Source organism: Candoia aspera, chromosome 5, assembly GCF_035149785.1.
Source record: "Candoia aspera isolate rCanAsp1 chromosome 5, rCanAsp1.hap2, whole genome shotgun sequence".
Classification (NCBI taxonomy): Eukaryota; Metazoa; Chordata; class Lepidosauria; order Squamata; family Boidae; genus Candoia; species Candoia aspera.
In genome coordinates this window covers 26,245,632-26,258,715 of record NC_086157.1, presented here as the reverse complement: position 1 = coordinate 26,258,715, position 13,084 = coordinate 26,245,632, and the positions used below count along the sequence as shown (strand labels likewise).

The 13,084-nt window shown below is 35.4% G+C and overlaps 1 protein-coding gene across 4 annotated transcripts in view; it reads left to right on the top strand.

The window, feature by feature from the left end:
• Positions 1-13,084, top strand: part of PCCA (propionyl-CoA carboxylase subunit alpha) — a 269,485-nt gene that overhangs the window by 128,061 nt on the left and 128,340 nt on the right. For all 4 annotated transcript variants that reach the window (XM_063304813.1, XM_063304816.1, XM_063304815.1 and 1 more), the window contains one exon: positions 9,077-9,187. In XM_063304813.1, coding sequence (XP_063160883.1) covers positions 9,077-9,187 — 111 coding nt within the window. The remainder of the gene's footprint in view (positions 1-9,076; positions 9,188-13,084) is intronic.

Genomic DNA, 13,084 nt, shown 5'->3' with positions numbered 1-13,084 from the left:
GAAAATGAGTGATGTTATCTACAGAGATTTTGCAAACATGTCACAGCAGCCTGGAGGTGCATGATTCCATGCATTCCTTCCCAAGAAGGAGTTATTATCTTGAACAGCAATTTGGATAAGAGACTCGGGATAAATAGGAGAAATGGAGTGGAGAAATAGTTATACTTGATTGTACTTTTTACACTGGAGTAGGCTTGAGTGCTGGCATGTACCTGTGATAGATCACATTTGCTCTTGTGTCTTCTGCTACCATCACTCTAGGCATCTGTTTACTCATTGTGTTTCCTAGAGTTCCTTGGGGAACAGGAGACAGTCAAGGCATTGGAACTTCCAGAGCTCTGGGAAGATCCCCAGGCACTCTAAGGAAACTGTCTGGATCCATCAGGTAGTTGGGATAGACTATTCTAATAAGCCTTCTTCTTTTGCAGAGGTGAGGGATGGTAGCAATATGCAGATGACCAGAAAGTGCTTGACCGTGACAGAAGACTGATGATAATGTCTTCCATCTTCAGGTCACATGCCATCTGCTCCAAAATGAACACTAGGTCCAGCATATGACTGCATATATGTGTCAGGGCTGAAATAACTTGGGACATGCTCATAGTTGCAATGGTTGGATTTCTGGATCTTGATCATCTCAGAACCAACTATTCCCAATTCCCAACTTCCCCAGCCTTATAAGCTGAGAGATTCCATCCCCAGCCTTGCAGTGAAATCAGGGAGCTTAGTCTGATGATCCATATGGTGACTTTGGAGAAATTATATGACGACACTTACAAAAACATGTTTTAAGTCTGGGAATTGAAGAAAACATTTGAAAGAAACTCAAACTAATTCTGTGTTAGCTTCCTGGGATATAGGAGGGAGGGAATGGAAAACTCTGGCTTTCAAGATTCTTTTAATTTAGCCTATATCAATACAGTACAATTGAAAGATTCTTATGGGTTCTGTTTCCTGACTTGGTCTGTCTCAGAGGGCAGACACTTAGAAAAGGCTGCTACTAGGCCGCAGGGTGAATGGAACACCAATACTATCCCTAAATTGAAAAAGCCCTAAGGAAAAAAAATCCTTGCTCAAAATAAATGGCACAGAAATTATTACACATATGTAATAATGCTTAGCACACAATGTAACAGTTCTAATGCTTTATCCTAAAACCTGATACAACATAATTTACAGGGAATTTAACAGGAATGACAAGTATAGGGGCTACTTGTGTCTTCCCTTTGCATGTAACCCATGCAAAGGAGTGAATAATAGATTATTTTTTAATCAGCAGAACCTATTATAGATAGTGGACCTGATTTTTGAGTACCTTGAGCACCATCACAACTGCATAAAGATGAGAGGAAGACATGGAAACTTTGACTCTCCTGGAGGCAAATGAAAATATACTGGTCTAACTTTATGGAAAGTGGATATTCTTTGCTCATGCCTTCTCCATATGATTTGCCATCCCTTTTGTTATGTAGCCATGTTATCATTTTAAATTACAAACTTGTAGACTAGAGGTAGGCAACCTGTGGCATTTCAGATATTGATGATTTCCAAGGTGCTGAAGATAGTGTACATGTTTCCTGCATCTTTATTTTCTTCTCTTAATAGGTCTATGAAGTTGAAAAAAAATTAAAGTAAATAAGTTTTATTGTAACCATAGATTGTTACAACGTGGCATAGCATAAAATACAATACAGTAAAATAAAAACAATAAAATAAAATAAAAACAGGAACAAAATAAATACCTCCTGTTTATAAAGTAAAGAGCTATAAGTTTTTGCAACACTGTCAAAACTATAAAATGTTTAAGAAAGTTTTGGACAGTTTAAGGAACTGGCCTTAGTTCAATTGTAAGACTGATGCCTTGGATGGAGAACACTCCAGGTCCAGTCCTTTACTGTTTTCAACCGCACTTAGGATCCCTGCTGAACATTGCCCCATAGGCAGCATAGACAATACTGAGCGACTAGCGTCTCCCTAGCATGGCAGAGCAGAGAAGTTGTAGCAGTTGTTTAGAGCCCCAGAATCATATGGGATACATTACCATGTTGTGATTCATCTATTTAAACTTACATGATTCCAGTCAGATTTGCTATAATATTCTGCCTTGAAAAAAAAACGTGATTCATAATATTTTGGAGTAATACTTTACTTTAATATTCTGCTATGTGGGATGCGCCCCCCCCCCCTTTTCAGGACCTATGTATCTTCCATGCTTCAGTTTGTATAACTTTTGCTTTAGCAGATTTTTCTCCATTATTCTGTCACCGCAGTATTTAAATTTGAAATGCTATTAAACTCGCATACCTTAAAAATATGGCAAATATTGTTGGCAGGTCCCAAAGAACTTGAAATAATTTGGTAAATCCAAGATTAAAGCCATCTTTTAATAAGACTTTTATAATAGAATGATAGCTCTTTCTGTTACATTGTATACTGGATCTGGAAATAGGTTATATATTGTTTGGGTCCCAGGCAGAACGTTTTGTAGATGTATTTTAATTTTGTTTTACATTTTACATACTGGTCTAAGACCAGAATAAAAGGCTGAGCTGAGCTGATATGCTGTGGCAGTGAACTCTGCAGGAAAAAAGTGAAGCATTTCATTGGATGTGATACACAAGCTTTTCATTAAGCAAAAGTACCTTTTTGAATAACATAACAGATCAATTGAAATGTATCTTTCATCAATTTACTTCATATATGAAGTTTAAGTTGGGCTATATATTTGTATTTCACAAGTGCAATGTACAATAATCCTTGTTTAGTGACTGCCTAGCACAGTGACAGTTCACAGTTACGACAGTGATGAAAAAGTAACTTTGTGACCAATTTTCGTATTCACAACCTTAGCAGGTCTGTAAAGCAAAGGAAAGCTGAGGTAGGATCATAAGCCCAGTCGCAGTTTCACTTAGAGACTGCTTCACTTAACAACCAAGTTGCTGGTCCCTATTGTGATCACCAAATGAGGACTACCTGTAGTTGTAAGCATGCAGTGTGTGAAAGAACTGTGTTTTTACATTGTTTGGAATAAGAAATATTTTCCTTGTACTTTTCATAATAGTTTCAGGAAATATCTTTATAAGATGAATAAAGTAAATCTTAATTCTCTGCCTTTTCCCCTTTGGTGCTATTTAAATAAAATTAAATACCTATTAAATGTGCATTTCTAAGATAGTCTTGCAAAGTAGCAGTCCTCAATTATCATTATACTATTTAAGTCTCTCAGAAAACTGGATGCTTTTACAACTAATAACTATGTGAATGAAGTTCTTTCCATTCCACTTAACTCAATTAAAATTCTCAGCAAGTTAAATATATTGAATTGTTTATCTATGGCAAGACATGTAGGACACCAATTAAGTTTACATGGAAAGATACAAATTTGTGTTTTGTGAATGTCAAGTTGACAGAAGCTTAATAATGTAAAAAGGACTAATCAACGCAGAATATGTTTAGTGTCAGTAAATATTTATATTGAGGAATGTTTCCCATGAATGATGAGGTGCAACAGGCAGTTTATTTTGAATTTTACTAATTAAATTCTATGACTTGGATCACCATATTCTTACAATTTCTATATCTTTTTATACAGTATACATAAGCCATTATGTAGACTATGGTGATAAATAACATATGGGGATATCCATTCAAATTATCACTACTCCAGTATTTAAAGCTGATAATAAATTGTAATTTTTGACTTGATCTGTTTCATCTCGGTATTAAAGGTTAGAATTTAATATTTCTTTAGTTCAAGAGAAGCACTGTATACTTTTGCCTCTTCTGGTTTTCATTTTTATTCTGCTGTATGCCACAAAAACTAAAGCAGAAACGATTAGGCATTTTTGCAGGAGGAATGTTGCTTACTAATACAATTACCAACTTAAGCCATGGGTTTTTAAAAGAGCCGCAAGAGGAGGGACAGCCAGGGGTACTGCTAGCCATTTTTCCTTTGATTTATGATGTGCTGCAGGATTGTTTGGCTTTCTTCTGTTTAACATGAAATAACTGGGAGAAATTATGCAGAATTTTGGAGTTTGCTATTGATATGCAGTTGATTGGTGCCTGGACTTAGCAGTGGAATGAATATGAGCAAAGCATTTAAATCAGGAAATGCCAAAATACTCTTGGTCACTAAGTTGACTGATCTAGGAATAGGATATTGGTTGATGTCGCATTCTCCTTTTAAAAAAATCAGGTTCTTCGTGCCAGACTCAGTGCTTATGTTTAAATGTTCACAAGTCAGTGGCAGCTGTTCATGAGAGAAAAAGCTTAGAATCAATATATCTTTTGGATGTCTTTTGCTATGAAAATATGTCTGTGTCCCATCATCAACTATTGTATGTCTGATGGATACAAGGAAAGGGGAGGAGATGTTCCATTAGCAACAACCAGATTATGGATCTTCCTGCACGATGAGATTTGCTTTCCTCTCTTCCTTTTAATTTTTGCTGCTTAGTTTTGATATTAGGCAAGTATTTTGCTGCTCTTTTATGTGGCAGTATTTGAATCCTTTTCCCTCCCTGGGCACTTGGAATTGGGACAAGAAATACAAGCTAGTAAGAATGAGTCCTTCTTTGTTGGGTGCTACAGTTTACAGTAGTTTAACCATACGGTCCCCTTCATTAGGGATAATACATTAAGATTTGAGGACATGAGAAACCTCATTGCTAAGGTTTGGCCACTTGATGCCTCTTCATGTATACATTTTATCATCTTGGATGTATATAAAAAAATAGATGTTACATAATAATGACAATATAATTGGTGGCAATTATTATATGAAGGTCCAGATAACAAAGCCAGTTTTGCAAAATGAGCACAAAAGTATCAGAGTTCAATTAAGTACTACTTTACATTTTAGGGCCATGTGCTCTTAGAAAGTGATTGAAAAAAAATGCCATGGTCCTCCTGTGTGCACAGCACCTCTTGGTTGTAGATTAAAAGAGGCTGCTTTTTTAAAGGTTTCCTCCTGAGCCTTGGGGGGAACAAAGATACAACTGCTTTGAGAGTTGCATTTGGTCCATTTTTTGAAGCAGCCACATGTTTTTCAGGATTGCCCAGAAGCCTGAAAAAAAGGTAGTCTGTTTTAATTAATACCAGAGATGTGCTGCGCTCATACCTGAGCAAGACCTAAAGTACATTCTTCCGACCATCTTTGAGGTGAGCACATCCATAATTACTACATGCGCTGCACTATTTATCATTGTAAATACATAAAAAGGTAAAAGTTATTTCAAATGTTTCCATGTTTGTGACTTGGAGGAGATTCTTACTCATCACTGGCAATCAAGAGATCATTATCTGGACCAGAGAGACATTGTCCCTGTCAAATCGTAAAGTTCATGACCTTCGGTCAGTCATCTCTGCTCAAAAACATGTAAAGAAAAATGAAAATTCCATGAATACCATATTCTCTGGAAGAAAACTTGCACTATAGAAGTTGCTAGCTGCCATGAAAGTTTCCTGCATGTTTTTTAAATTCCTTTTTAGAATTAAGACATATGTATTTAAAAAGAGATAGAAATATAATTCTAAAAGTGCAATGAAAGATATGCTTGCTATGCTAATTCTAACAACGCATTTCTCCCCCCCCCCTCCCACTTTGGAGCAAAACCCAAGCTGGCAGCATTTTTTTTTTTGCATTATGAATAAATAAATGTCAGTCTATATGACTGTCTGTCTGTCTGTCTATCTTTCTATCTACCTAGTTTTGTGATTTCAGTCTCAGTTGCTTGGATTATTAAGTTTATTTTTTAAAGAAGGTACAGGAGGAAATCTCATTGAAGGATGGATATAATATATAGTTCAATGTGCATACCGGCTGGCCTCTGCATGATCCTTTGAGAATGTGGGGGTTAATATCTGGCTGGTGTTTTTGAAACAGCAGGTAGCCAAGGATAAACTCCAATAGGGGTCCACATTTCTGTAGCCTCATAGTTATTCACACAGATGGGGGATATCTTGTGAACTTTCACTGAGGTCATGCTAAACTGCAAATCATGCGTTGAAATTTCTGAAGTCTTGGGTATGAAATACTTTCTGGTTGAGGCATTATAGCTCTTAATTTGCTTGGTTGAAAGTAGGTTTGGTTAAACATGTTCAGAGAATTAATTTACATTATGGAAGCATTTTTGTGATACTGCTTGGGTAACTATAGAGTTACCCCAAAAAAGGGTAACTTTATAGAGTTACCCTTTTTTTGGGTAACTCTATAAATGTAATTTCAAGGCATGAAATATGGCATAAACTTTTAGTATGAATGAACTGAAATTATATTTGATTTTACTTAATTTAATTTATTAAACTTATATGCTGCCTGACTCCCAGTGATTCTGGGTGATTTCTTAGGATAATGGGGCTACCCCTGAAGAATATCTGGAAGCTACAACTGGTCCAGAATGAAGCTGTGTGGGCAATTTTAAGTGCCCCAAGATTGGCACATGTAACACCTTTGCTACGCAAGCTGCAGTGGCTCCCAGTTTGCTTCTGGGTTCAATTCAAGGTGTCGGTTATCACCTTTAAAGCCCTACATGGCATGGGGCCAGGTTACGTGAGGGACCGCCTCATCCCCATCACATTGACCCATCCCACCCGGTCATGCAGAGAGAGCATGTTACGGATCCCATTTGTAAAAGAATTCCATCTAGTGGGGTCCAGGAAGTGGGCCTTCTCTGCAGTATCTCCTGCCCTTTGGAACATTCTTCCCGCAGAGGTGAGACAAGCCTCCTCTCTCCTGGACTTCTGTAAAAAACTAAAAACCTGGTTTCAATGTTCTCCCAACAGACGTTCTTGAGGGCAAATATAAAATATTTCTTTACAACTTAAGACTGCGCTCTTGTGGAGAAGGATCCATTGAACCCATAGTTCCTGTCCTGTTATGTTGTGCCTTCTAAAAGGATGGAAGGGCCTACCTTATAATTCTCTATTTGGCAAAGTACCTGGACAGTTCTGATTTGTTTTATGTGCAGTTACTTTTTATCAGACCACTACCATTTTGCATCCTTGAATGTGGATAAATTTTCTTACACTGTCTGTAAAACTAGAAATGCCCTGATCACCTCAATGACTTAGTTCTAATGTTGCTTTATTTTATTTGTTTAAACTGTTTATTTTGCTAACTCACAGAATTCTGGCCAGCGACTCTAATAAAGACTACTACATACTGCCACCTGGTGGCCAGCCAGGAGACAGCAGGTTCTTTAGGATTCTTAAGACAATAAGCTAGGCTAGGGTGAAATACCCGAAACCATGTTGTGATAAGTATTAAGACACACACACACACACACACATATATTCACATTTCTTCAGCATACCAGAAACTTCAAAAGTAGTAGCTGATGGGCCCCTGGAGCTGGAGCTGGCCAGTGGTTGCACAATACCTCTTCTCGCTGGGGCACTGACATCTCTGATCAATTAGAGACCCTTTCCTAGGAGTACTGTTATGGGAAACTCTGTTTCTAGTGTGCAGCCATTGCTCCTTACCCTTTAGCAGGTGTTAGAGTAGAGAGCTCATGCACTCACCTTCGTTCTTACAAGTAGGAATACGGATGAGAAGCTCACAGGCAAGAGTGATAATGAGACAATCTGTAAAGCTTGCTAAGTAACTTTTTCCAAGCATGTGTGGAAGAATTTGCACACACATTAGCTCAGCTGGTGAAGAAACACTTTCTACACAGTTATTTCTTATATGTGCAAAGGGAAAAATGGGATCTATACCAGTATCTCCCAACAAACTTCCATGGTGCCAATACATCCTACTATGTTGAGGATGGAATCATTTAGGCCAGTTTATTCCATATAAACTGGAGTGGAAATCGTGAAATGGATACTTGGAATATGAGCTGGTTTTTCTTCTATCTTGCAAAAAGGAAATGGACTAATAGTATCCTCTATTATGGGCTGTAAGAACAAGGAACACTATGCATCTGTAATAATTCTGATTAAGTAAATTAGGTCTTATTCTCAGGTAAGCATATTTAGGACTCCAAACAGGACTAGAGGTCCTAAATATATTATCTGGGAATAAGAGCTAGTTTCCTAGCCCCACCATCCTCTTACTCCTCTCCACATGTGAATTATCTCTTCAGTAAACCTCCTGTATCTATGGAGACTGTCCACTTATGGAGAATTCTGATTCTCTAGAGTCCTCAATTAGAAGATAATCCTTCATGAATAGAGAAGGTATCCATTGCAGGCATTCACCTTCTGCATATTGAATCCTTTTTTTTTTTAAAATGAAGTGGTAGTTGCTGCTTCTCCATCTTGCCTGCCTCTGTTTCAGCTTCCAGTTTTCATTATTTGCAACTGTGTTGCCCATTTGCTCCACGTAACTTGTCCTTCCAGCTAAATCTGGTAATCTGAAGTTTTCCAAAAAATGTAGACTGTCTTCTCTTACTGGTCAAGCAAAGGATAATAAAAAAGATTGTAAGTGTAGGAGGTAAATCCATGCACAGAAAGTCTGTTTTTCCACAGAAATGAAATATCAGTTTTAAGAAGTTGTCTCTTCTGTTCTCTTTATAATGAGACTGTTTCTGTTGGAAAAAAAAAAGTGAAGCTTATTGACGTATACTTTGCTCAAATATTTGGATTATTTCTGTGTTTCACTTTTTTGTGTGTGTGCCTGAGGAGTAAAAGTGTAACAGTAGTAATAGTGTAACGGTCTGGGTTTCTGTTTGTTTGTTTTGGTGCCTTTGAGTCAGTTTTTGAGTCCTGGCAACTGCCTGGACTAGCCTCTGCAGTTTTCTTGGCAAGGTTTTTCAGAAGTGGTTTGCTATTGCCTCCTTCCTAGGGCTGAGAGTGACTGACCAACCCAGCGTCACCCAGCTGGCTTTGTGCCTTAGGCGGGACTAGAACTCCTAGTCTCCTGGTTTCTAGGCTGGTGCCTTAACCTCTACACCAGACTGGCTCTATTCAATCTATTTTAAATACTATTAATATTAAATCTCATTTATTCAAGCATTTCTCATCTGGAAGCTGATCTTTCTTCTTTGGATGCTTTGACTTGTCTATTCAAATATCATTAAGCATACATTCTCTGGCTTTATTCTAATGGGAATATATGTTTTATTTTCAGGTGTTGCTCATAATATAGCCTTGCTACGTGAGGTAATAACACATCCACGCTTTATCCAGGGAGATATCAGCACTAAGTTTCTTCCTGAAGTGTATACTGATGGCTTCAAAGGTAAGTTATGAATGGAAATGCTCTCAGAAAAAAATGTGTGAAAAAAGTTACCCTTTTTTATCTGGAAAGATTTTCTAATTTTATAAATTATTTTCTAAATTCTATTTTTTAGTTTTAATCTTGTAGAATTAAAGTTTTCTCAACATTCAAGGAGATTCAAATGGATGTTAAGAGTCTAATTAATTGATGATGTTCTGAAATAAAATGCATTTGGGAAAGGCCTGTTGATTGAAGAGAAAATATTAGAGTTAAATCATAAATATTAGCACTTTCTTGGGTACCAGATCTAATATTATTGTATGTCAGCGGTCTTGAAGTTTGTAAGAACTGGCATATTGTGATAGTCTTAGACTCACTAAGAGCTGTTTTGTTTCTGATCCAAGCCTGTGTTCCAGGAGTTAACTTTTTCAAGATTTTTGCATAACAAATCCTAGGTATTTATTTAACCAGTAAGGAAGTAACAAGAGCAGGAAGAAAATTCCTACTCTTAAGAAATTATTTAAGTAGCATACTACTGCTTGAAATGGATTCACTTCAGAGTCAAAAACTTGATTCTGAAAAATAAAATTTACATCAGTGTATTTCCAAATAATACCTTCTATTTCTGAGGGGACATTTACTATGATTCCATTTAATAGTTATCCCATTAATATTCCATGTGGGAATAAAGGAATATGAGAAGCCATAGAGTATATCCATTCAGTTTTTAGCATGTGAGATCCAGTTTCGCATTTACATAAACCGAACCGTCAGGTCAAAAAATAATTTTACAATTTTTGTAAAGTTAAGAACTTTGAAGTCAGCTATTCCTTTTATGCTTGAATTATGTTGTCTGCTTATAGTAGTTAAGCTGATGAGCTTGGATAATACAAAGTACCCATGTGTTGGAGGAAAATAAGACTTTTGCAATTCAAGGATCAATGAAATAAACATTGTTTTTTAACAATGTATTTTAATTCTATGAAATATCTTGACAGCTTTCCTATTAACCTCTGCTGGCAACTTTTAATTAAATTTTTTACTTGGAGTGAAATACTTGACACATATTCCGGCTAATTTTCAAGTATACGTGTTCTTTTTTATCAGCACAAAACACTTAAGTAAAGAAAGGGGAGAGGAAAATTATTTGCTTGTTAACCATGTAAGAATGAGGGACAGTTTTCTATAGCTATAGAATTCCATGTTCTCTAAATAAGTGAAGACTTATCTTTCTTTTTCTTTTTCTGAAATGCCTGACCAAAATACAGTATTAGTATATTAGTATTAGTACTGATAAGGGGGATATTTATTTATTTACTTACTTACTTACTGCAAAAGCAGTAATTAGCATCAGTGGGTTAGATACAGAACCTTTTCAGGTGAATAGGAGTACCAGATAAAAATGCCCCTATTCATGTATTTTTTTTTCAGTCTCATTCTTGAAGTAATAGTAAAGGGAGTATAAGAATATTCTTGATTCTAATGTAAAAATAACATTCCACATTTAATCAATTTGCAGCAATGTGTGTGTTTATTTATTTTTAAAACTAATCCATATAGAGAAATAGCTCACACGTAGTTTGAATTAAATAAATGTTATGCACTGGCAGGCTAACAAATTAACTTTGAAAATCATGTGTTACATTCATTAATATTATCGAAGAATCAAGGAACAGTCTCAAAACATTACTAGATTTTGTTATTAGTCCAGGTAGATTTAGGAATAATGATTACAAAGGATCAGAGTCAATTACAAAATAGATTTGTGACTCTCATCTGCTCATGATAAAAAAAGAAGTCATGGCAATCAGTATTTTTCATTATTACTGCTTGGCAGAATAGCAGAAGTTAAAATGTCTACTTTGCCAAAAAAGTCTCTTTTTGTTTCAGTCCCTTCATTTCAGTTGCTTATTGTTTGGTTTTGTATAGGCAAATAATTTTTTCTTCACTTTTCCATATTTATAAAAACCCTTTAATGAGACAAACTATATATGGTATAAACATGAGGGGTGTCTCAGTCAGATGTCAGTACAAATTTAGCATTCTTTGGTTAGGGCAATACCATTCCTTTCTGAAAGGAAGTAATAACCACTATTTTAGATCTGTATTTAAACATTTTATTAGAAGCTTGGAAAATGTGAGAACAACTTTTGGCTCTTGACTGATTGCCTCTACTTTCATTCTGTGATTATTCATGTTTTAAGCATTGTTCAGTACCACACATGGGAAAAAACAGGGTTTTATAAAGTTAGATATTTAATTGGAGATTAGAAACCTGTGACTTGTGAATTCATTTCTGCAGAAGGAAAACCCACCATCACAGCCTGATTTCAGATCAGTCATTATTTAAAAAAATACCTCTTTCACTTTCTCTTTCTCTATCTTTATATAGCATATTAATACAAAACAGGGTATTTCTACTTCATTTAATAGTGAGGGTGTCTTATGTATGTTATAAAAACACTACCTTTAGTTTTAAGACTTTAAACTCTGTAGAATGATTTGGACACTGAACTTAATTAATCTCATTTGAATTTTTTATAACACAGAATTTATTCAAGAATTAAACAACTCACAATTATACTGCAGTAATATAAAGTAGTACTGGTATTAGTATATTAGTATTATATTAGTATAAAGCACTAATATAAAATTGTATATCATATAAAGTCCTATTCTTTATATATAAAGAATCTATGTATATAAATCAATCCTACACTGCAAACTGGTTCAATTTTTATTACTAGCCACTGGGCTGATTATTGCAAAACACTGGAAAATTAAACTGCATTTTTAGTTTGGACAATATTATTTAAAAATGTAGGAAATTACTTGGACACAAAAATTAAGATAATGAAAACAAGGAAAAACAATTCACATTTGGTCATCACTTAATAGAAATATTAATGTTTTCCTAATAGATTATCTTTGTACAAATATAACTATGAATGGAAATGTTTAAGATGGATATTTAAGATGTCCATAGTTCTCTTCAAAATTACTTAATTCTGTTTTTTTTTTCATATTCTCTTTGGATTTTTTTAAAAAATCTTTTAAAATTCTGTATCTCTATGCTATCTTTTTGTTCAACTTCTTGTTTTTTTGAATTGTAAAATAAACAGAAAATAGTCCAGTGAAAGGAAACATGTAAAAATTATCCTTTTGTTGTTGTATGGGGCAAACTTTAATATTATCATACTGAGGATAAATCAAACTCCTGAAATCCTTTGAAATTTTCTATAGTTGCTGTATGAATAATGATGTTCTGATACTTAGAATTGCTCTGGTTTGTAGTAAGCATTATTACAATGCATCAGAACTAATAATAGTTTTAAAATTTCAACGAAATAGCTAACATTATTTGAATGCTGCCAAAAAGATAAACTACAAGAGCTGATAGGCCACTATCCATAGGGGAAGCAAGGAAGAGGGCAATGAATGACAAGTGAGTCTTGTCTTCATGCAAATGATGTAACTTGTGTCTTGTATCAGATGTCATGACATATTTCATAATCATATCATTTGCCCAAAGACATTGTGGCACATGTGCCATCATTTTGACATTATAATGGTGTGTTATCCATACTAGATGGCACATTACGATAGAAGACAAACTGATGGGACAAATATGATCAAGTAGTAGTATAAAGGCAGCATCATGTTCCCTAGATCCTGAAATCATTCTACATCTATCCTCTGTGCAGATTTTGGACTCCATTGCTGGGATTAATTTATAAATCTCTCAGATTTGTTAGTTGAACAATGCCTTTCCAAGAATAACTTTTCATAGAGATTATGTAGCACAAGGGAGGCCTGGATACAATTTCTGACTTGGCTCATACTCATCTATACATAATCCAGAGGCCCTTGTAACAAGAGAAACCCCCCTTTTGTATCATCCTCATCCTCATCCTCATC